This window comes from Vespa crabro, chromosome 5 (genome assembly GCF_910589235.1).
Source record: "Vespa crabro chromosome 5, iyVesCrab1.2, whole genome shotgun sequence".
Lineage (NCBI taxonomy): Eukaryota > Metazoa > Arthropoda > Insecta > Hymenoptera > Vespidae > Vespa > Vespa crabro.
This window is the reverse complement of record NC_060959.1, coordinates 7,998,064-8,022,815: the sequence shown is the minus strand read 5'-3', so window position 1 is coordinate 8,022,815 and position 24,752 is coordinate 7,998,064. Positions and strand designations below refer to the sequence as shown.

The 24,752-nt window shown below is 30.0% G+C and overlaps 4 protein-coding genes across 15 annotated transcripts; 2 read left to right on the top strand and 2 right to left on the bottom strand.

Annotated features, from left to right (window-relative positions):
• The first annotated feature begins 255 nt into the window (after positions 1-255).
• Positions 256-8,497, top strand: LOC124424179 (mothers against decapentaplegic homolog 4). Of its 8 annotated transcripts, XR_006942244.1 has the most exons (13): positions 256-737; positions 820-1,034; positions 1,159-1,307; positions 1,399-1,678; positions 1,882-2,139; positions 2,756-2,893; positions 3,113-3,304; positions 3,368-3,547; positions 3,611-3,865; positions 3,943-4,224; positions 4,302-4,432; positions 4,532-5,045; positions 7,707-8,497. XR_006942244.1 is itself a non-coding variant. In XM_046962865.1 (12 exons), the coding sequence occupies exons 2-12, from the start codon at positions 968-970 to the stop codon at positions 4,610-4,612; spliced, it is 2,013 nt and encodes a 670-aa protein (XP_046818821.1). In that variant the 5' UTR covers positions 256-470; positions 820-967; the 3' UTR covers positions 4,613-8,497. The 8 variants fall into 8 exon arrangements, 7 of the variants coding, with proteins under 7 accessions (XP_046818821.1, XP_046818820.1, XP_046818823.1 ...); XM_046962865.1 differs by having other exon boundaries at positions 256-470; positions 4,532-8,497; XM_046962864.1 differs by having other exon boundaries at positions 824-1,034; positions 4,532-8,497.
• A 112-nt stretch (positions 8,498-8,609) lies between these two features.
• Positions 8,610-10,052, bottom strand: LOC124424180 (probable 28S ribosomal protein S26, mitochondrial). The gene is made up of 3 exons (XM_046962871.1): positions 9,676-10,052; positions 9,166-9,426; positions 8,610-9,066 (listed from the first exon to the last, which is right to left on the bottom strand). Exons 2-3 carry the CDS (start codon positions 9,408-9,410, stop codon positions 8,634-8,636), a joined length of 678 nt encoding a protein of 225 aa, XP_046818827.1. The 5' UTR covers positions 9,411-9,426; positions 9,676-10,052; the 3' UTR covers positions 8,610-8,633.
• A 705-nt stretch (positions 10,053-10,757) lies between these two features.
• On the top strand, positions 10,758-22,929 carry LOC124424161 (Kv channel-interacting protein 2-like). 5 transcript variants are annotated; one of them, XM_046962815.1, is made up of 6 exons: positions 15,869-16,158; positions 16,883-16,943; positions 19,559-19,786; positions 19,884-19,954; positions 20,031-20,249; positions 20,337-22,929. In XM_046962815.1, the coding sequence occupies exons 2-6, from the start codon at positions 16,925-16,927 to the stop codon at positions 20,445-20,447; spliced, it is 648 nt and encodes a 215-aa protein (XP_046818771.1). In that variant the 5' UTR covers positions 15,869-16,158; positions 16,883-16,924; the 3' UTR covers positions 20,448-22,929. The 5 variants fall into 5 exon arrangements, with proteins under 5 accessions (XP_046818767.1, XP_046818771.1, XP_046818772.1 ...); XM_046962816.1 differs by lacking the exon at positions 15,869-16,158 and adding an exon at positions 16,333-16,540; XM_046962811.1 differs by lacking the exons at positions 15,869-16,158; positions 16,883-16,943 and adding an exon at positions 10,758-10,935.
• LOC124424160 lies at positions 11,515-15,614 on the bottom strand. Its single transcript, XM_046962810.1, has 4 exons — positions 14,872-15,614; positions 14,443-14,673; positions 12,563-13,802; positions 11,515-12,438 (listed from the first exon to the last, which is right to left on the bottom strand). Exons 1-4 carry the CDS (start codon positions 14,953-14,955, stop codon positions 11,855-11,857), a joined length of 2,139 nt encoding a protein of 712 aa, XP_046818766.1. The 5' UTR covers positions 14,956-15,614; the 3' UTR covers positions 11,515-11,854.
• Positions 22,930-24,752: the final 1,823 nt, after the last annotated feature.

The window sequence follows — 24,752 nt, the reverse complement described above, 5'->3', positions numbered from 1 at the left end:
CTTGAATTTGATTTATGGTTTAACAGTTGAAAATAAAGCTAATATTTGTTCATGCATGATCTAATTGCATGATACATATTTTACATTGTTATATATTAAAAAGTAACATAATCTAAGAAAAATTAATGTTTGATTATTAATATAAAAGTTAAATATAGGAATTTTTAAATTTGGCGCGAATAAAATTGGCGTATCAAGATGACGGTTATATTTCCACTTCCGTCATATGCTACGGTGACAAATCTGTAACAAGCATATAGAGATCAGTGTTAAGGTTCCATAAAGCTTGGACACCCTGATTTTTACCTAGTAGAGTCTTGTCGAAGTGTCGGAGTGTTCGTATTGACGACAATCGTTATTTATTCGTATTTAAAACTTATATAAAGCTAGCATGACTATTGCGAGATACATATATATTTAAACTATAAATTTCGTAGAGAGAAGTTTTTCAAACTATAAACTGCCAGTTCGTAAGTGTACAATATAACATGCTAACCTCCGTTAAAGTGTAACATTAAACCAAAATCAAAAAAATGTTTATCTATCTTTCTAATTTTACAAATATACGACTGAGAAAGGCGTAATAAACTTGATGCTATAACAATTTGTGTTATTGATAAAAGATTAAAGAAGTTCGTATATACTTATGGTTTTTAATATATGAAGAGTTTTTTTGGTATTCAAGAGTATTACTGTCTTGAAACTATTTCATTGAGTCGAATTTCGCTTGGGAAAAGGTGTGATTATTGTTTGTTCATGCTCATGTATATCAATATCAATGAAATAATTTTTTCATTATTAAAAATATTTCTTTTCCAGATAGATTATATATTAGTATATAATCAGTCAAAGATTAAATATTGTTGCTAGATGGTAAAATTACAAAAGAAAATAGCTTTGTATCTAGAAACAAATTTAAGTGTTGCATTTAAGCGGTGGTACAATATCCACCACGGCTTTTACAGAGATGGTTGGATTGGCGGGCGGGGGAGGTCACCTTTATCCCTCGCCCCCAATGCAACCTAATCCAGAGCGTAAGTAGTAAAATTTGTATTTATTTTTTTTATCTTTTCTTTATAAACTTTTATTTATGACTATTATTTATTTATATATATTAATATAAATATTTATGTGTATATGCATATTCTTTTTTTGTAGTTAGAGAAATGACTGGAATTACACCTAGCGCTCCAACAAGCGCAGATGCATGCTTAAGTATTGTACATTCTTTAATGTGTCATCGTCAAGGTGGTGAAAGTGAAGGATTCAGTAAACGTGCTATAGAATCATTGGTGAAAAAACTTAAAGTAATTATACTTTTAAATGAAATATTACAATTGTGTATATAATATTTATTTATTTTGATAATAATTTTAATAATGTATGTCATATTCATAGGAAAAGAGAGATGAGTTAGATAGCTTAATAACAGCAATTACTACAAATGGAGCACATCCCAGCAAATGTGTTACCATACAAAGAACACTTGATGGCAGGTTGCAAGTTGCTGGACGTAAAGGTTTCCCACATGTCATTTATGCACGGATCTGGAGATGGCCAGATTTACATAAAAATGAATTAAAACATGTCAAATATTGTCAATTTGCTTTTGACTTAAAATGTGATTCTGTATGCGTGAATCCTTATCACTATGAAAGAGTTGTTTCACCTGGCATAGGTACGTTATTTCTATTTATTGTGTCCATCTATACTTAATCTTTTTAAAGTTGCATTCACACACCGTAATTATAATAGTTGTTTATATTTTTTACGTTATTTGCTTGAAAAGCTTTTGTGAACTCAGTTGTAGCACCATAAGTGTAAATGATTTATTATTGTGGCCTTGGTGTATGATGGAATGGGTTGGTTTCCCCCGCACAGACCCGTTCTTTACAGACCTGTCTGGATTGACACTGCAATCGGGAGTAGGTGTAGGACCAGGCAGCAGATTGGTGAAAGATGAATATACTGTTGGGGGTGGAGGAGCAGCAGCAGCTGGAGCAATAGGAGCAGCTATGGATGTTGACGGTGAAATGAATCAAACAATACAACATCATCCACCCACGCAACCTTCTACAGCAAATAATACACCGCAACCACAACAAGGTTTTATACCAGGTTTAGCTCCACCTAATCCAAGTAAGTAAAACATTTTTGCACATAGCTGTTAATTTTCTTGTATCTTTGTGCCAGTGCCATCTAAATAAATATAGTTGATTTTTCTCTTATATCAATATATATTATATCTATTATATAAACATTTCATGGATTTGATTAGTACTGGCTTGTAAATGGTATGTATATAAGAATATAGCAATATGAATGAAAAGATATGTAAAAATGAAATGAAGTGCTCCATGAGATGCAACTATAATATTTTGAATAATAAGATTCACTTATATATGTATATAAACAATCAAAATACTTTTTATTATATTAATATTGGTGTCATTTATAAATATTTATTTATACATTTAGTATGTTTTGTATTTACGTGGAAAAAAAATGTTTTTAATAAGTATCATTAATGTGTTAAATATGGGGCATGTTTCAATAAATATAAAACTATTATCTTTCATAGCACAAAATATTTACTGCAAGTTTTGCTATTGCAATAATAAATATGCTATTACTCTATTGTTTTTTTTCCTTTTTAAGTATATAATTATTGCTTTAAGGTATATTATATTATGTTGCAATTTTACATTTCATTTTGGCTTTATTATTTTCTTTTTCTTTTGTTGTTGTTGCACAGCTAATGGTGAGGGTATATTTGGCAGTAGTGGGGGAGGGAATAGTGGTAACCCCCACACTAAATTGGACGACAGTAATTGCCCTAGGCAAACTTGGATCCCTACACCTCATCACTCTTCAACACATAACATACATCATCGTACGTATATGATAAAGAGCTTTTTGTGCTTTTATTGTACTTTATTTTCATTAATCAGCTTTTGCTTTGTATAAAAATCAACTCAATATTTTATACATGGCAGAATTTTCTATCAAATTAATAATTTCAGAAGCACTGGGTAAAACTCTGTGAACTTTCGAATATGATATTAGCTCGTCTGTATTGTGTATTGTGTATGAGTCACATTTGATTTTACAGCAGTAGTACATCCAATGAGTCACACCGTAGGTAGCCAGCAGCAGTCATTGAATGCAGGCAGTGGAAGCAGCAGTACTCAGATTTTGAGTCCTCCCCAAGGACAATCAACAGATACTTTTTATGGAACTACTACTCCACCTCAAGATATTAATCAACCACCAACAAGCGTTGATGCCTTGGCAGCTTCTTTGGGTATATTTTTTATCATTTTATTAGTTTACAGTAATATCCTAAAATGAATAATTTCTATTTCAGGTGAAGGTCAAAATTCTCCTGTATCACCTGTACATCTTCATCATGCAAATGGATTTACTGTTGGCACGGCAACAAATCCGTATAATTCTGGAGCTCCACAATGGACAGGAGCTAATACACTTACTTACACACAAAGTATGCAACCTCCAGATCATAGACATCTTCATGCTACATCTTACTGTAAGTTTATATTCATTATTATGTTTAATAATTCTTCCTCTTAATATATTTTTTATTAAATAGGGACTGGTCATGGAGGAGACGTTGGTGGAAATATTGGTGGATTATTGTCTACACAACCAGCACCTGAATATTGGTGTTCTGTTGGTTATTTCGAACTAGATACACAAGTAGGAGAAACTTTTAAAGTAAGCAGTGGTTGCCCAACTGTGACGGTAGATGGTTATGTAGACCCAAGTGGTGGTAATAGATTCTGTTTAGGAGCATTAAGTAATGTGCACAGAACAGAACAAAGTGAAAGAGCACGGCTTCACATAGGTATAAATTAAATTTAAATATTAAATATTCAATAGAGCAGTCTTTTTTTATAAACAATTATATTAATTCTGCTTTAGGAAAAGGAGTAGTGCTAGACTTAAGAGGTGAAGGAGATGTGTGGTTAAGATGCCAAAGCGAGCATAGCGTTTTTGTACAGTCTTATTATTTAGACAGAGAAGCTGGTCGAGCACCTGGAGATGCGGTACATAAGATATATCCTTCTGCATATATTAAAGTGTTTGATTTGCGTCAGTGTCATAAACAAATGAGAGGACAGGCAGCTACAGCTCAAGCTGCTGCTGCTGCACAAGCAGCTGCTGTTGCTGGTCATCTTACACATGGAGCACCTATAACTAAAAGTTGGTATATGCTTTTAGTATATATGTAATTCATACTTTACTTAAAAATTTATTACTATAAAACAAACTTTTTATAGGTTTAAGTGCAGCCGCAGGTATTGGAGTCGATGATCTTCGACGGCTTTGCATCTTACGTTTAAGTTTCGTGAAAGGATGGGGTCCTGATTATCCGAGACAAAGCATAAAGGAAACTCCATGTTGGATTGAGGTATAAAAAGTATTAACTTAGAATATTAGCATATAAAAAGTATCTGATATATTACAATAACGAATACATAATATGAAAGATTTATTGTATTCTTTTTAGGTACATTTACACAGAGCTCTACAATTGTTAGATGAAGTGTTACATACTATGCCAATAGATGGTCCACGTGGTATTGAATAATCTTACTACATTTCGATAATGTACAAGAAGAAAAAAGATCATAATGTTAGAAATGTAATGTGCAAAATGTACATTATATATGTAGAGGGACGTTTAATATGTAACACATTCTTAAGATTTTAAATTGATCTAATTTATGAAAATCGAGTGAATGAAATTAAAATATCGAAAGCATTCACAAAAGCATGGTAATTCTACCATATGAATTTCATTGAACCAAAATATTGGAGGAAAAAAAAATTGAGTTTGAAGTACCAATTAAAATTCGTCTCAACAGTTTACACATATATGGTATATCATATAGAATAAAATGTGTGCCACGGCCTTGTACTATCAGCAATGTACAAAAATTAAACAAAGGAGACATTATTTTTTTTTATCGAAAAATTATTTTTTACTGTGACGAAATACATCTGCAGAAGAAAAGAAAGAGGTAGGATAAAAATCTATTTTATTAGACATTTGGTCTCTCTGATTAAAAGCTGAAATTATTTACAAAAAGCAGTTGTTTCAGCTTGAGTAAAACGCATGAAAAAAAAAACGTTTAATACGTTCAAAAGAAATAGTCATAATCTCATTCTATGAGATTTATCATTTAATATAGTTTGAAATATGTTAAAACCTGCTACATTAAAAGGAACTTAACTTTTATAATATATCATTTGAAAGAAGAGAAATGATAACATTTGAGTGCATAACAGAGATTTATTCTAGGGGTGCACTACCGTACAAAATCCTGTCAGATGATAGCCTTGAGACATAGAATTGATATAATAATCATCGATCGTACAAACTATACACTATAAATAGGTAATATCAATACTAAAATATTACTTAAAATATGTGACATATTTGATTAAATCATATGACTGAATTGTCAATAATAAACATGATGATAATAAGCATATTATAGAAGAGCTCTCATTAAGTTATTACATGTTACCTGGAAGCTATTTTAAATCATTAATGTTTTACACTAATTTGGTATTGTGCCATTAGAATATTCCTCTATAAAATCATCTGTTTTATAGTATAAAACCAAAAAATTATTATATAAATATTTTCATTATAATTATTAGTAACAGTGTTTTTATATATTAATGCTCGTTTCATCAACAATTATGCTTTAAGAATTGAAGGGTTTATTAATTATTATCATTGTTATTATCATTCTTGTTAGTACTATTATTATTAATGCTATTACTACCATTACTATTATTATTACTATTATTATTACTATTATTATTACTATTATTATTACTTTTATTTTGTTGTATGTATTATTGTGAGACGTATGTAAGTCTACATATGAATGTTGAATAACTGTAGAAATTGCTAAAAAGTCTGTAAATGTTTCATCTTTGATTTTGAGCAAATTTAATTATTGTAATAGTACATTTAATCACTTTAAACAAGCATCGATATTGCTGCTATCATAAAGTAATAGTTGTGTAATTATACATACCATTTATCAGCCATTTTATTATTATATATATTCGTACAAAATATTTTAATACATGGTAGTATTGTCAAATAGGATGAAGTTGACCAAATTTTATACCAATATATATATATACATAAAAGCATATATACATATATATTACATATACTTATTCTGATTTATTGCAAAAGAGTTTATGGCTTGTTTTTATCACTTATATTCTCAATTTTGGCTTTATAAAGGTATGCTGAGTTCTTTCTTTTTTGTTGTAAATGAGTAGAGATTATTTGACTGTTTACTTCTTACATATTAACCTTATATTTCTTCATTAAACAATTAAGATATCATTGTTTAATAAATACTTGTTCTTTTTGTATAATATTCTGTCTAATGGACATTATATGTTGATAGTTTAACTGAGCTATCATTCGCCAAAGTAAGCATGAAGTTATTATATATTGCTTCTTTTTGTGTATAAGTGCAAAATATATAACCCTTTTTATTATATATAGTGTTGTATTTTAAAAGTAGAAATATTAATATCACTAAACAAATGTGATTTAAGAAATGGGTGAACTACAAATAAAAAAGTACATATATATTGTTAACAAATGAATTAACGGCAAATAATGTTACCAACTAAGTTAAAATTTGATAAAAACTGTAAATCATTGCTAAGATATGAAAGCGTTTTCTTTGTTATTTGACCAAGGCTAAATGAGGGATATATATCGTGCACGTAAAGTCAGCAGATTTTTTAAGTATATCTATTGCCAATTTCGTATTAAGAATACATGTGCCATCATTTTCATACATACTATACACAGAAATAAAAACAGAGATAAGATTTAGAATTTTCTACAAATTCTATATTTTTAAACAAAAGTGCATAAAACATGAATGAAATGAAATCTAATTATGGTACTTCAGTATGCTTAACTAATGCGTATTAAATGAGAAGATACCAGTAAAGATTGAAGTCCAATCAGATCTTTGCAATGCACATTAAAGCAAACCAAATAAGTTATCTAATTTTAATACTTATAAATGAAGATGTCAATCATACATGGCTTAATTAACATTGGTATATTAACTTTAATAGCAACTTCAGAATAACTTTATAAGAAAATATTTTGAACAATGAGCATAATTTTTAAAGTAAAGATACCTTTCTCTGAATACAAGTTTTTAACATATTGTGGAACTGGTATCAAAGTGCAATAGCCCTTTCTTATGTCAGACATATTGTAGTTGATAGATAAAAGTAAATTATACCATAGAAATTTACATTATTCTTTAAGAATTAATAGTGGTAAGATATAAGACAGACTGGTATTTATATATACCACATATTTTGCGATATTAATATCATATAAACATATTTGTTTATACGAACACAAATATATGTAGCATTTTTAAATGCAAAAGCTTATGTGAGATATAATATACTATAGGTTCTTTTATATGGCTATTTTCTTCATTTTTTATCAAGATAAATCATGATCATAAATCAATCTATTAAATGTCACCTTTAATAGCAAATTTTTTCTTATTATAAAAGAAGAATAATGAAAAATATTTTTAAATTCATTGAATGCAGTCATTCTTTTGTATTTATTCTTATCATAATATAAACGATTATATTTTTTACAGTTTGACATTATGTTCATTGATGATTCTGAGATTGAAGACTTATTCTCAAGCGGTAGAAGTGTATACAATAAATATAAAAGTATATTAATATATTAGAGTTCATCTTTTGCTAGACTATCTGTATTTATGTGAGTTTTTTTACACGTATTTTTTTGTACACTTAGAAATAATCTCAAATATTTTTCACTATACGTAGAAGGTTTTTTTCCTTAACAATATGTTATGGAGTAAGATCATTTATTTCTATGCCAAAGATATTCTAATAATATAATTACAGTATGCTATTATATATAAACAAAATATAAAGAGAGTGTAGATGTAATTTTTTGCTGTTACTTCACAATAAACTACGCAGACAGAATTACATTTAATTAATGTTTTTATATTACAATCTTATTCAATGCAGAATATCATATAAAAATTTGAGAAAATGATATGCATGAAATACATAAAAAATTAGGAAAAATAAAATATATCTGCGATAATCATTAAATGCAAACATTTTAAAATTATTTTGCTTATTAATTATTCATACATATTTATGGATACGAATATATAATAATATATTATTTAATTGTTGTTATAATTATATTACTCCATTTGTGTTGAACGCAAATTATCACTATTGAAACAAAATGTATAGTTATTGCAACTAGAAAGGACTGTGTGCAGAGAACCAATGATATGGTTTGAAATACATAGGTTCATAGAATTTGAATGAATATGTTTATAAGAGATTTTTTGTTATAGTATATACATGGTCATTTTAAATAAACATATTCCAAAAATTACGAACACTTGATTCATGTATATTTTAATCCAAAAGTAAAATGAAATACAATAATCAAGATAAAATGAAATATATTCATTTTACATTAATACATGAAGAAAAAAACAAAGGTATTTTACTAACTAATTTTAATTTATTTATGGACTCATGACATTATTACTATTTACATTTATTTTTTTACTGTCAGAGTATGGTTCTGTATAACAGTTTCCTTTCAAATCAATAGCAAAATCATGATTCACAATATTTATTAATGCTTCCTCAATCGCTTTATCTATATTTGCAGCAGTTATAAAAGTAGGTGCTTCTTCCTTAAGTTTTTTAACATGCTCTTCAATTTCTTGTTCCTTCCGTTTATCTCTTTCCTCTTTTTCTAATAACTTCTTTAATATAGTTTCTTTTCTTTCTTCTTTTTCTCTTGCCAATCTGTCTTCTCTAATTTTGGCTATTTGCATGTTCCATTCATCATTTATTAAATTAGATTGTATGAAATCCTTTTCCGCTATTTTATTTACAGTTATTTCATCAAATTGGACTTGACTCTTCTTAAACTCATTTTCAAAATATTGCCTATAAATAAAGGTATATCGTAATTTCTATTATATCCAAAATAATATATATTAATTCCCTTTCTAATTCCCCTTCATATTTAAAAATGCATTAACTTACATAAGTGATTTCATGACTGTTCTGTAATTATTATTTAATCTTTTAAGTTCTATATATTCTTCTATAAGTATTTTTGGCCTTGGAGGTACTCTGAATACCTTACTCTTTGCAGTTGGTAACCAAATCGGTTTCCTTTTCCATCGAATGCACTGCGTATAAATTATATTTGGCTCAAACTGTTCGCACTTTATAAGATTACCCAATGTTAATGAACAAACACCACTTATCTGTTTTGTTCGTAACATGTTTATTATAAATTACCTATGTATGAAAGAGAGATATTTTCATTCAATATATGCTGCATATTGACTACTAAAAAATTTGTTTATCGCAATAATAAAAGGATTTAGATTTAAAAATATGAAATAAAAACTAATAAACAATCCAAACATTACATTTAATTCAATTAATTTTAAATTAAAAATAATCGGAAACATATATTTATTGAACGTATAATTTTTAGAGTATATAAATAATTTTACATAACACAATATCTCATTGCATAGATACCTTATTTTGTTTTACCAGTAATAAATATTTCACTTATTAAATTTGGACTATTGAACGAAAGCTTGATCTTTAATACGAATATTTGAGGTTAGGAATAAGTTAGAGATGTACTTTGTTATCTAGATGAAGCTACGAAGTAACGTTTGGTTATCTATATGGTGGAGTATTCACATTTAAGATACATACATAAGAATATATAATTTACGTTGATGTACATGACATAATTATACTTATAATAAAATAAATATATAATTATTTAAAGATAAATCTGTTATCATTAACTTTTTTATTTTAACAATTTGGTTATTTTCTTAAGTTTATTTTTTCATATCAAACCGACCGTTCATTTGTTTCTTACGTATGCATGCACATGCATTTAATACACCTACATTCGTTTACACTGCAGCATTTTACGATTGTACTTCATTTTATAATCAAATGATAAGTAAATGAGAATTTTTGTCCATTTTTATTAAATATTCATAAAAAAGAAGTACAAACTATGAAAAAAAATGGAAATATTAAATATTTAATCAAAATATAATTTTATTATACTTACTATAAAAATAAAATAATCTGAATAAATACTGCAGTAGTTGCATCGTGTTAATAGCGCCAAATTTTAAAATATATAGCATATACGTATATATATATATATATTTAAGCGATATCCGTTTTTTTGGTACACGACCATCGAAAGTCGTACATACATATATAAATATTTATATATGCAGGTACGTATGTATGTGTAAGAAGAATTGCACATAACCGAGAGTGAAATAATTAGGCTCCACGTTTTGAGGACCTCATTAAATTCAGAGCGCGAATGCGCCAGGGCTCTTTGGTATATATTCAGCATTGCTTTTTTTTTTCCTAACGCAGTTGAGACTGAGACCTTATTCCAGTGAGTGCGTCTTTCTCACGCGTTGATAAATCTAACATTTTAATAAATTCTTGTATATTCATACATTTCGAAACAATCTGAACGAGAAACAACGAAGAGTTGACCGATGATTCACATTAAATGAATTTTTATTAAATAAATTTACTGTCTCTCGTTAAATAGATTAACAAATAAACAATTTAATGACGAAAAGATGTATAGCGTTACTGTGACCCCGGGAAGATCTTCTGAGAAACAAAGTACATCGCGAAATAAAGAAACAGAATTGGTGGGTTACAAAAGTAGAAGAAGAGAATCTGTACCAGTAAGAGTTTTAAATTACATTCGGTCTCAGTTTCAAGCGGAAGGCATTCCGGGTGAGTCGTAAAACGATTTAATTTTCTTTTCTTTCTTTTTCTTTTTTTTTCAAACGATTTATACGTATCCACGAATTTTGACAAAAATTCATCAAATGCACAGTCATTTCGAATGTAGATATATTTGATTTTATTTCAAAAAATATAACGAGATACATTTGGTTCATAAATCGTGGGTATTTTCGCAGGTACGTTTGCTTTCTCGATCATTTTGTCATTTAGAATATCACACTATACCGGCTTGTACAATATATATATATATATCACACTGTATTGCGATATTTTAACGTGTTTATACGTAACACATACAATACCTTCGGTATTAATTATTAATTATTCATGATTACAATAACGAAATAACAATTTTAAACTATTACCTGTAATCGTGAGAACTAAACATTATTTATTTTCACGATATAAATTAATTATCTCACCATTTAACGTGTATACATTGTTTTATCTTTATAGTCTTTTTTTATTTATTTTAATATCTGTATATATGCAACAAGATATATATATATATATATATATATATATATATATATATATATATATAGTAAATAATTTTATATATGTGTGTATGTATATATATATATATTATGATAATATATTTAAATTTGTTCCTAAAGTATATTAAACGTATCATATTATTTCAGTCTTTTCATTTCTTCGTTTGTTTATCAACGTTCAACGGAGGTAGTACATTCAATTTAATTTTGTGGGCGTTTTAAAAATAACATCTTTTTCGTTATTTCAGTAAATAAACGGATAACGCAGAGTTTTCTAACGATATAATACGTCGTATTCGTTATGAAATTCTGTAAGAAATCGACCTAAAGTGTGAAAAGTTATATTTTCTTTAGTAATAATAATACAATTCAATGTACCACTGGCACACATATCACTATATATAAATAATTCAATAGGTTATATCCTCTTGCATTTGACTCGTAGAAATAGTCTCGTTTTTTAAGTTTGATTCCGTGTGTATGGTAGAAAATAAACTTTCTGAAACTTCTGCGTTTATAACTTCGCAACTGTTTATATCTTTTTGTAAAGGCATACGATACTTCGAGTAATCATTCATCCAAACATCATTTATCGAATCTTCACTTTCGTCTATAGAATCTTTGATATTCGAATTGTTGTTATTAGACATCGATGTAGCGCGAATCATCCATACTTGTTCCGCGCTACATTCATCGGCGTTACTTTGTATATTAGCCATGCGCATACCGGCAGAGCTATCATTGTAAAGAAGCCAGTAAGGCGAGAAGGAATGGTGTCTCTGTTCTGCGACTAACTTTATCTGTTGAGAGCAAACATCGGTGGGCAGTACGGCTTTATGTGTAACTATTGGCGCAGTATAACAATATATACAAGATGTTTGATCTATTTTCGTATAATCTATTCTTTTTGATATATTAAAATTCAAAATATTTTCAAGATTATTGTCTGATAATTTTTTGTGGGACCACTTAGGCCAAAATGGATCTAACATTCCTAAAAATGTGTGAAATTTATATTATTTAATGTTTCTTTTATATATAACGTATAACTGAATTGTGTAATATTTCAATATTTTTTTATAAAGTTATTTAAGATTTATTAAATAATGCATACCTACCATCAGAGCATGACTGTACTCTCTCTGTTACAGAATCTTTACATATATTCATATCTTGCGATGTTACAAGATCATTGGATTGTCGTGATTCAAAACTTTGAGACATCGTAACATATGATTGATGATTGTCATGCAAATTAGAATACTGATATGTAACTTCAGAATTGCATGGAATGTTGTTAGGTAATGTTTGATTAAGTGCAGGTACATCTGATGCGAAATTTATACTACCTGCAGAACCAGTCATCTGGAAATATTCTCTTGTTTCCCCTATATATTTATTATGATTTTCCAAGTACGCTTGATCTGTAGAAGTAGACTGTACATTGGACATTATAGTTGGAGAATAATACAAAGGATCTTCAGATGAATCAATATTAAGTACTGTTGGATTATCATTATAAACATTTTCACTAATATGATATCTATAATTTGAATTTCCATTATTTGCATTTGTTACTGGATTATCAAGATAAATAGCATGAAGTACTTTTGAAGTACTTATATCCGTATCAATATAACTTTCATCTATAGAATCCATAACATTTGTAATAGTCCAAGTTTGATAATTTTGTTTTAAATCATTGTTTGCATAATTGCAATGGTATTGATTACTATTCTGATCGGTTAGTACATTAGACATTTGATCGATATCTTGTACATTCTTAAAATTTGTATCATGTAAAAGATATTCATCCCTAACATTATTTAAAACTCCATAACAATCTGTATTGATTACAAGATTATCTTCATTATCATTGTCCACTGATTCTGCTGTTAACGTATCAGAATTATCTAATATATTTTCCGAATGATATTGTTCTACTGGCCAAACTCTATAATCTCCAAATACTGGTGATGCAAGTTCTCCTAAATTTGTACCAACTGGAGCTTGTAACATCTTTTTAAGAAGTATTGATCCACATGTACTCTTGCTTGAATCTTTTTGTAGGTGATGATACTGTATATGATTAGTTAAAGGATATATGCAAGAATTCGATTCATTAATACCTATCAAATTAGGCTTAGAACAATTAACTATATCTACAGGAAAGGAATGTGCAGTAGAACTACTTGCCGTAGTTCTTAGATCCACAATTGTCGATTCGTGTTGTGGATTATGAGGTGTATTATATGTTTGAAATTCTCTTTGTATTTTCCGTAACAAAAATTGCCTAAATTCTTCATAATGTGGAATCTTGTCATCCTCTCTACTTACAATTTCTTCTTCTGCACCTACCTAATAAAAATGTAATACAAACAATTATAGAACAAATAATACTATAAATACTACAAAAAAACAAATAATAATATAAATATTCTAAATCTAATAAATTTAATCTACAAGATGGAAAATGTCATCAATTTTGGAACATTGGACATAAATTTTATTCTATTTTACTGTTTTTAAAAATATAAATATTTGATTATTAAAAATTTATTAATTCTTTTGTATACATGTATGTATATGTATAATATGCATATAATAACATTATATATATATATATATATATATATATATACATTTTATAAATAATTAAAATTATAAATATAGAAACATTTTAAATAATGTCTTGAAAAAATGAATAAATAAATGTTTGAATAGAAAAGAGTTGATTACGAACGTATATGGATCACGAAGAACGATCTATGGTAAATGAAAGAATATATGACGATCACTTTTAAGCAACGGAATATTCTTGACCGATAAAAACATCGATCGCGTTAGGATCACGACGTAATATAATCGATTGAGTAAAGGGTTGAAAGATAGACCGTGACTCGAGCGCACTTAAGAAAAAAAAAGAAAAAAGAACGACAGGGAGAATGAAAAGAAGAGAGAAAGAAAGGGAAACAAAAGGAAAGAGATATAATCTCACCCATTGATAAGGCGATCGTTGTTGCTGCTGTTGCTGTTGTTGCGAATGATAATAATCTTCGGCCATGACGTTATCTGGACTTTGTATCGGTGTGGAGGTTATACCAAGCTTTTCGGCCTTGATCTTTCGTGTTCTCTTCTTCCGCGTCTGTTTTAAATCGCTCAACAATCTATCGACTTCGCCATTGTCTCTGCTTCTTGCGGCCCTTATTATTTTAATAAGCAGCTCTTTCTGTGGATAAACGATCGGTTGATCGTTCGAAGCTCGATTTAATGTCACAAGAAAATTATCGAAGATCGAATATTACACCGGTCTTCTTCAAACGTCGCGAAAAAACTCATCGATATCGAGAAGAAAAATTTCTTCCCTTTTACTTGGTATTAGAAAATCAAGATAATGTATGAGATCGGTCGAAAATAATCTAATTACCTTTATGTTGCCTGGCACTCGATATTTCACAGCCAATGCTTGCAATTCCTTGTATGACAATCTTGAGATATCGTTGCCGTTCATTTTCAAATACCGGGACTCGAGAGATTTTAGCCATGTAACCGCGCGATCTTCTACGGATTACGGATGTATCAGGTACACAAATAGTTGGTAAGAATCGTCTGCTACCGGAAAACGCGCATCAATTCTCTCGAATATTTTCGATTTCCTATCTTAGAAGAAAGTACTCATACTTATTTATATGTGTCGTATCTCTCACGATTTCTTCCGTGGTTTATGCGACGAAAACGAGATTTAAATTTTCTCCGTTTGTATTGTTGATCGATCGAGTTTCTCGTACAATGATATAATATATATATCGTTATATTTTATGTTTATTGTAGTTTATTACGTAGGAAAATATATTTTAAGCTTTCTTTTCAGATATTCAATAAGGATCAAAAGAAAATTTTTATTATTTCATTGATTGAATCTGGGAAGATTAAAGGAGACTAAATATTACGGTTATTTTCATTTTCCATTAATAATATCATCATATATTCGTAATAAATTGAGTAAATCAATTTGTTTTTTTGGATTAATTCGATAGATACAAAGAAAAATCCATTTAATTTTTATCTTTTCTTAAGCGATTAATATTAGTCAGACATAACAAATATTGAATTGGAAAAAGTAAGAAAGAAAGAAAGAAGAAAAAGAAAAGAATAAACGAAAAGAAAATAAAAAAGAAACAAAATAAGAAAAAGAATTATTAAATTCGATGTATCAATAAATCGACTTTATCGATAAAAAGGTATATACGAAGTTTCTTGTGAACAAGGATAAAACATATAAAAGGGATAAAATGTAACTGAAAGAAGAAGAAGAAGAAGAAGAAGAAGAAGAAGAAGAAGAAGAAGAAGAAGAAGAAGAAGAAGAAGAAGAAGAAGAAGAAGAAGAAGAAGAAGTAGAAAAAAGAAAAGAAAAAAATAAAAAACATAAAAAAATAAAGGAAAAGTAGCGTATGTCATCGGTGTGGCGGCTATCACATATATGAAACACATATGAATGTATATGTTGACCTATACTGGGTTGGCCCAACGAGGTGCTAAAGAAAGAGGGAAACTGACTTGCGCGAGAGGTAGGACTGCGCTTTCTGGTATTCGTGCGTCGAACGGATCGAGAGAGAGAGAGGCATCAGTGGAGGAAAACAGGGCGGACGTGTTGCATCGTTGTCGCGCGTCCGTAGAAGATAAGTGAGAACGAGGGGGACGATCGAACGAGAGGGTTGGCCACGACGAACGATTCGCGAACAATAAATTCCCTGAACCTGTTTGCAAGAAGGAAGGAGAGAACAAAAGAAAGAAAGAAAGAAAGAAAGGAAAAGAAATTAAAGAGAAGAGAACGACAAAATATTATCAAAGATATAGACGATAATCGATTATTTAACGAGAGAGGAAGAGGGAGCTCTTCGTTATCTATTTGTCTCTTTCTCTCTCTATCTCTCTCTCTCTCTCTCTCTCTCTCTCTCTCTCTCTCTCTCTATCTTTTTCTTTCTCTTCCTTCGTATCTCTATCTTTCTTTCTCTCTTCGGTGAGCGATCGGTTCGCCGATCTACATACGTTCTACCGGATACGGCCAATGAAGGCACGTAAGAGCCGCGAGAAACGTAAGTTCACCAATCTCAGGGCCAAGATCGTCCGTAATCCGTGGTGCGTTATCAGCGTGGTGCGCGATCGCAGCTAGGACATTCGACGATGTCTCTCCTCCTCGATGATCGTCCTCGAGAAGCCGCGGAGTGAGGATTTCTTATTCCGCGAAGGGAGAACGAACGAAACGAGCTTTTCCATATTCGCATTTTCCTTCCCTTTTTTCCTATTTTTCATTATATATATATATACATAATATATATATCTCTCTCTCTCTTTTTTCACTTTCTCTCTCTTTCTCTCTCTCTTCATTCCTTTTTTCCTCCTTTTATTTCTTATTCATCTTCGTTCGCTCTTACTAGCTGCAAACGTAATTCGCCGAGGTGCATCAGCGCCAAGAGTCGATGGAGATGCAGCGCCAAGGTGCGAGGCTCCTTCGACGTAGAAGATCTCACCTTAGATCTTCCTCTTCTTCTTCTTCTATCCCTATATCAATTCTCTCTCTCTCCTCTCTCTCTCTCTTTCTCTCTCTTTCTCTTTCTCTATATCTGATTCTCTTTGATAAACCCACTTAAACTTACAATGCAAGTTCTTTGACAGTCAATGTCAAAGAATCTTCTCTCTATATACCTATATTCTTTTACCCTCTTTCGTTGAATCACTTAGGAATTTTAGAAAATTAGAAAAAGAAACACACCACCCTTTCGATAGTAGAAATATTAATAAGATGAGGGAGGTGGAGTGTTGTAGTATAGGTGATATGCCGAATCGACCGACGTCACGCGAATTTTTTTATTATTTCTCTCGTATTTATATTTTTATTTAGATCGTGAAACGATCTCCCACAAAGATCACTTAAGTGGGATGAAAAACGTGAGCAGGTCACGGGATAGGAGCTGACTCGTCGTCATGGTAACCCCGGATGCCCGGGATCAGGAGCTCTATCTCTCTCTTGCTTTCTCTCTCTCTCTTTCTCTCTCTTTCTCTCTCTCTCTCTCTCTCACACACACACACACACACATTTTTCTTCTCGTTTTAGAGAACACACGTGTCCATTTTTTCATTGATTAACTCTTTATATAAAGGAAAATCCTCACGAACGAGCCTCCCTAATGCAATCATCGTTTGACGCTAGACCTTCGATATTTCTTTAAATATCCTTCTTATTGTTATATATATCATGACTTTAATATTTCCTTTTCATACCTTGTTCTTTTTTTTTCTTTTTTCTTTTTTTTTTTTTTTTTTTTTTTTTTTTTTTTTGTTAAACTAACCCATCACATCGAATTAAGATCAAAGTCCTTTAATATTCTGAATAATCTGATCCCACGAAAATTATTATTATATCTTTTTGCAAATCTTGTATATGACATGCACAATATATACTTAAGATATTTTTATTCTTATTTTTTTTAATATGTACTTAAATTAAGAGATGCATTAATATAAAAGTTCGTCGAATTATTAAACATTGATCAAAGAAATCTATTAACTTGAGAAGCTCCTATCTCGTCATGTTGTTAACGTGAATTGCGTGAAAGAGTTATTTCGGAAAAGTAGACGCGATGAGAGGCACGATGGACACACAATCGATTAGCCTTTAAGAGTCATTTTTGTTGTATTCGACCTTCGAGGAAGATCGATTGAGCGCGTTTCGTTCGGTCGTTTGGTTGGTAGTCTTAACGTGATATAAGAAGTTCGAAAAGGCATGTCGACATATTATGTGAAAATTAATTGATGTTACACTTGCATGGCGAACGTACTTATGCGAATGTAGAGAGTACCGAATAACATCGTGTCTAGGACCTATGATTTAAAGGATTAGTGGATTTAAATATGAACTTCTTTCTATCCCTTTCTCTCTATCTCTTTTGTCTTTCTCTATCTTTATGCCTCCCCTTTTAGAAAGATGATAACATAGATAAATAGTCTTGTTGTCAGTAGATTCTCGTTGTTACTACAGCGGTGTGTATTATCATACCTTTTTAGATTCAAACGTAACTTTAGTTTAAATGCTGTGCGAATGTAAATACTCGTAATTGCTTCGTACTATAAAATTTCATGACGTCGAGTCAAACTCATAATGTTATTAAATAAATAAACAACGAAGATGGAATGGGAGGTAATGATAATTATCAAGCAAAATTACATGTATAGATATAACTCCATTATAAAGATATGTTACGAGTTTGTTCGACGGCGCGAATTTAAAAGTTAGTTCCCCTTAGATCAGTAGGTATACTTGATAGATTTTAGAAAGAAAAGAAAACCTTTAGATTTGCAACGACGTTTATGCGTAAGAGTTCATCGTTATCTTTCTTCTTTTTATCTCTCTGTATCGAATTTCTGCGTTCTTTCATCTTCAAAAATATGATCAGAATAATATTATTATCAATAATAATAATAATAATAATAATAATAATAATAATAATAATAATAATGGAATTTCGATATGAAAGAGATCAAAGAAAAGAAATTAAATACGTAAGAATGTCGCGTGTCGTTTTGATATTAGATAGATTTAAAATAAGGGGTTGGTAAGGGCGGGAAAGGGAAAGGGGGTCAAAATACGCACTCGATACGGACTCGCTCTGTAAATACATTGCACCCGTTGTTATTTACACTCCGAATACTTTAGTAGATGCTCTTTATCACACTGTCTTTGGTAGAAATCCTTGGCAGCATAGATACGTGGCAGACGGTGCATACACTGCCATCAGTACGAATCTGCTCGTTGCACCGTAAAGAATGACTCACTTTGTAAGTAGAAACGTTACTTCCTCCTCTCTCTCTTTCTCTCTTTCACTCTTTTTTTTACGCTTGGTAGTAAAAAAAAAAAAAAAAAAAAAAAAGAAAAAGAAAGAGAAGGAAAGAAAAAAATAAAAAAGAAATAAACAACAAAAGAAAATGAGAGGAGGAAGAACCCACCCTGTTTGCTCCTGAGTAAAAAATACAGTGCAAGAAGATATCTTAGAATCGGAGCGTCCTTTACACGTGGTGCAGTATTAAGAGTGAAGCCCCCCTTGACAACGTTACAGAGGGAGAACTTGAAGAACTCGGGGGCGTTTTAGGGGGTTCTGGAGGCGGTACCTTAACCTTGGGAGGACGTCACAAGCCCGAGGAATTGGCAACCTTAGCAGCTAACACGAGATTTTCAAGAAAGGAGATACAATTGATTTATCGTGGATTTAAGCAAGAGTGTCCTTCCGGATTGGTCGACGAGGAAGCTTTCAAACAAATCTTCTCGCAATTTTTTCCACAGGGAGGTGAGAATTTCAAATGTTCAACATAGCGCATATAGATCATAAAACTTACAATGTTATTTATAACAAAATGTTATTTTGCTTAATTCGGTGATCGCAGATGCCAGTCAGTACGCTCATTACGTGTTCAATACTATGAAGAGGAAACACTCCGGTAAAATAAGTTTCGAGGTGAGATTATTCGATGCAGGTAGATAGGAATTTTTAAAAATAAATATCATTGGACTTATTATACATCGATACGTAGGAGTTCCTGACGATTCTATCAAAAGTATCTCGAGGTTCGGTGGAGGAAAAGTTACAGTGGGTTTTCGGATTATATGATCTAGATGGCGATGGATTAATCAGCAAGGAAGAAATGTTGGACGTCGTTGGATCCATTTATGAAATGCTGGGTCGTTATACTCAACCGCAAATAGTCGAGCCGCATTTGGCTGCACGCGAACACGTCGATCGTATATTCCATGTGAGTTACGTAATTAATGCGTGTAACTCGCGATTTATGTTTCTCTTTCAGGCCAATGTGAAATGATAAGGCATTAATACATTTTAGCTAATGGATGCGAACAAGGACGGCGTTGTAACTATCGAGGAATTGGTGCAATGGTGTTCTAAGGACGAGCAATTATTACGAAGTCTCGACACTCTTGACACAGTATTGTGAGAGTTTAACGTTACTTTCGTATCTTTTCCATTAAGTTATCAAAAGCTTTTTCATTTTCTTCCGCGATCGATAACGTACAGCGTATAAAAGAGTTTCATGAGTTCCATTTATGGAGGACGACCGTTCTATATTAAATTCCGATAATATCGTATCTTCGAATCTCTTTCTTACTATTTCGATATATTATGAAAAAAAAGAAAGAAAACAAAGAGAAAAAAGAATGGTGATTTTTCACAATACGCATTAATAGGGATAGCATAAAAACAGGATCGTATCGTATAAACCTTAAAGGCAATCAAATCATGGATTTTTAATGTTTCAAAATAGTCACTGGTATAGAAATATAGAACGGTACGTCTCTTGGAAATGATACTATGAAAACTATTTCAATACGCGTTTGTAAATATGTATGTACCTACCCTACCTACCCAGTCTTTCAACCGTGCCACGTCAGAGTACGATAATTGACATTATCGAAACTTTCAGCGGACATCGTTCAAATAGCGTGTCACACACTTATAACTTTATTAAAATATAGGAACTATATTTTACTCTAACGTAACTTCCACGATTCATGATTACCGATGAAAATTTAGGTAGACGAATTTCTTAAAATTTTACTTTAATTATATCGATCGATCGATATATCATATACTTTATTTCTTAATTAATTATAATCAATCGAAATATATCTTTAACGCTTTTTCTAATTTTCATCAAGTTCGACGTAATTTATTCTTTAGCTTTCTACACATCGATTTATAAACGTACGATTTTTATACTTTTTCATAAATTTTAACTTATATTTAAAGCTTTGAAATGGCTGTTCCAATGCATAACCATGACAGAAAAATGCCAAAACAATAAAATGAAAAAAAAAAAAGAAAGAAAAGAAACGCGAACGGATTTTGATATTAAAAACGTCAAAAGTGGAAGTACGTGATATCAAAGAGCTGATTTCGCCGAAGATAATCTTAGAAATTAATAATGGTGAAACTACAACAAAATGAATAAAAGGAAATTAGATTTTTTCGATGCAACAATTTTTCCTGGGGCCTTTTAAATGCTAGTTATGCTCGTTAAAATGAAAAAGAAAAAAAGAACAAAACGTCTTTATTCGTATTTTAAAATGAAATCTTAGAGAAATTCTCCGTGACCATCTTTAAACGGATTTTAAATAACATTCCTCACTTATAAGTGATTTTATCCAAAATTATAAACCTATTAGCGGGCATATGTGTCTTATCCAAAGGATAAAGTGAAGAAAAAAAATGAGAGACATCCCAACGGAGACATCGTCATAATGTGACTAAAATCTCTTGATCATTTCGAATGAAACCCGAATGAATTTCGAATGAAATTCGTATTAACCTAATTGCTATCTGATTACGTTGGGTGTCTCACGTTGAAATTTGCAATATGAATGAATATTGTATAGTACCTTGGTAGTCTCGACCAAATAAATGAAGCGTTAGCTAATACAAGCCAACGCCTCGTGTGATTCTCCTGTACCTTATTTATTTACTTACAGATTTTAAAATACAATCTATCGATATTATGACGATGTTTATTATATCAACGTTAGTAGGTGTATCAATAACATGACGTATGTATAGCATATTGTTCGAAATTGATTTCATTAGAATTAATGAAGAATTTTTTTTCTTCGCAGCTTTCTTTTCTTCGAAAAATACTTCGTTGTTGTTCAGTTAACAATTAATATTTAAAATATTTAAGAGTGTGAAGAAAAGAAAGCTCTTTTTTCTTTAGCGAAATCAATTAGCAACAATGTGCATAGTACATTCGATTTGTGAAATAACGCGATACATCAAATATCAATATAATATGTCAATCGTCAAATATGTTGAAAAAAAGTTAAATAAGTTTATAAGAAAAAGAATTCTATATGCGATATATTCGATATGCAGGGTATATTACGTACTTTTCATATTTTTCTGCTGAATGAATTAATGAGAGATTCTTTATGAAATTAATTCGAATCTATATACATGTATCAATTTTTAATAGCTTTTCTTATAGCAAAATATGTAAGATTATTTTGCGTATTTTTCTCACAAGCATCCTGTAATGTTTCATTTATTTTTATTACAACATTTAAGACATTTTTGGTACGCCTCTCAAGATATGTAAATAATGCGTTAATGCAATTTCTAATCCGTACACATTCGATGCAAAAAAACTATTCTATTGTAATATACTTATCTACTTTACTAACAAAAGTTAGCGTATGTCCGTTTGTTCAAATCAATAACCTGCATAGATTCCAACAGTTCTATAAGCGATGTTCGCAATATTATCTTAAAAAATTTCCGTACTTTTAGGACACATTCAAAACTCTCTAAAATAGCGTAGCAATTTTAATGTATTCCCGAATGCTTATCACGAAAGTGCATGTTCATTTTAAAAAAAAATCCAAATCTCTGCCTTTAGATATAAATATACAAATAATTGTCATTCACAATAATTGAAAATTGATCTTTTTGCTCAAATGTTAAAAGAATATTATATAATATGATAAACAATTAATATTTCTATAATTCATTAACATTTCCTAATTATCCATACCTGCAATTTAATAAACAAATAAATAATTTCCGCGACGCGTCTTAATTTTCATGCAGAAAGAATCGACGTACATACGACACGAATTCCGGGCCTATTTATATATCCATATTTCAATCCAACGAGATTTATTTAATATTTATCCAATATCCAATATCCAATAATAATCGGTAAAGGTAGTTCTTCGTTTTACCGATCAAGAAGATAATAATCAGTCATAGTAGATCTCTGCTTTACCAGTTAGAAATAACTCAGTCATTATATTATATATAATAGAAATAACACAGAAAAAATTTACAATCGAATTATAGTGTGTGATAGAAATTTTTGTAAATGTAGTAAAAATGGTAGTACATATAACAAAAGCAAGAAAAAACTATATACCAGATTATTTTTGGTATATTATTTATAATTTTATTTGTTACCATCATAGGCATTATAATCAGTTGCTATCGATAATATAAATATAGATCCTTGTTAATATAATATAGATCTTATGGATTTAAGTGATAAAGAAAAATAGATTATGGTGGAATAAAAAAATTTCAAAATTCGTAAATAATAAAATATAAAAAAAAAAAGTTATTAACAAATGTATATAGCAATATAATATACATACACTTTTATATTTTGATAAAATTATTTTCTCTAAGAACTAACATCGCAACTAATCTATATATATCTTTTAACAAATGATTTATTATATTTTTGTATAGATTCATTAAGAAATTAATTTTCCAAAAAAGAAAGTTAATTTTTACACGCAACTTTTTCAATTTGGATAGTATGTAACTTCTACCTAATAATGGAACACGCTTTGTTAGACGCTATTCAAGAGATAGGACGGATGGCCCTTTGAAAATGTAATGATCTATAGCACGAAACTTTCTCTTTCTAAACACGACGCCAAAATGAATCTGACCCTGCTCCGTATTCTTCTTGTTAAATCTTAGGTATGCGTATAAGATTAACTATGTTAATAGTATACGTAATTACAAATATAAAAACACTTATAGTAGGAAAATCATATGATATGATCTATTTCATTAAGTTACATAAAAATATAACTATAAAATTATTTGGATCATGAGGAAACTCGACGTTATAAAAGGAATTACTCACGATTAAATATGATAGATATATATATATATATATATGTATGATTATGTATAATTTTGATTTATGTATCAAAACTAAAAGTGAACATTTTATTATTAAGAAATGTTAACGATGTTAACGATGTAATCGACAAATATCAATGTTGTCAAAATAAGACAGAATAATTCAAGATATGACACTTTAAACAAAATATCTGTATACCATAGTGAGAGTATATTCGTGTATCATTAGCATACTCGTGGAAGAACATAAATTCTTTACGTAAAACGTAATAAAAGACCATAGGAAATTCATGAATGATGTTCTTACATATCAAATACGTTACTCCTTTAACGATAAACTTAAATTTATGAACGAATAATAGATGTAATCTGTGCCTTCGCAGATTTTTCGAGTGAATTTTTCGAGATATTCGTAGTGAAGTAACGGAAGCTTTAAAAGATCTAAACCTTCTGTGATCTCTTGATAGAAATGAGAAATATTCGAAGTAGAGAGTGGCCCCAAATCGATTCGACGATACACACATTTATATATCACTATGAAATTTCATCGTCGTTTGTATAGAATGATAGCGTAAAAAAAAATATATATATATGTATAAAA

Excerpts from the sequence above, each read along its gene's own strand:
- LOC124424161 (XM_046962811.1), top strand. The coding sequence starts at position 10,773 with ATGTATAGCGTTACTGTGACCCCGGGAAGATCTTCTGAGAAACAAAGT. Across the intron at positions 19,787-19,883 it reads GCAATTTTTTCCACAGGGAG|ATGCCAGTCAGTACGCTCAT; the intron begins GTGAGAATTTCA and ends CGGTGATCGCAG. Across the intron at positions 19,955-20,030 it reads CCGGTAAAATAAGTTTCGAG|GAGTTCCTGACGATTCTATC; the intron begins GTGAGATTATTC and ends ATCGATACGTAG.
- LOC124424179 (XM_046962865.1), top strand. The coding sequence starts at position 968 with ATGGTTGGATTGGCGGGCGGGGGAGGTCACCTTTATCCCTCGCCCCCA. Across the intron at positions 3,305-3,367 it reads TGCCTTGGCAGCTTCTTTGG|GTGAAGGTCAAAATTCTCCT; the intron begins GTATATTTTTTA and ends TTTCTATTTCAG. Across the intron at positions 4,225-4,301 it reads TGGAGCACCTATAACTAAAA|GTTTAAGTGCAGCCGCAGGT; the intron begins GTTGGTATATGC and ends AACTTTTTATAG.
- LOC124424160 (XM_046962810.1), bottom strand. The coding sequence starts at position 14,955 with ATGAACGGCAACGATATCTCAAGATTGTCATACAAGGAATTGCAAGCA. Across the intron at positions 14,674-14,871 it reads GAGTGCCAGGCAACATAAAG|AAAGAGCTGCTTATTAAAAT; the intron begins GTAATTAGATTA and ends GTTTATCCACAG. Across the intron at positions 13,803-14,442 it reads AACGATCGCCTTATCAATGG|GTAGGTGCAGAAGAAGAAAT; the intron begins GTGAGATTATAT and ends CATTTTTATTAG.
- LOC124424180 (XM_046962871.1), bottom strand. The coding sequence starts at position 9,410 with ATGTTACGAACAAAACAGATAAGTGGTGTTTGTTCATTAACATTGGGT. Across the intron at positions 9,067-9,165 it reads ACAGTCATGAAATCACTTAT|GCAATATTTTGAAAATGAGT; the intron begins GTAAGTTAATGC and ends CTTTATTTATAG.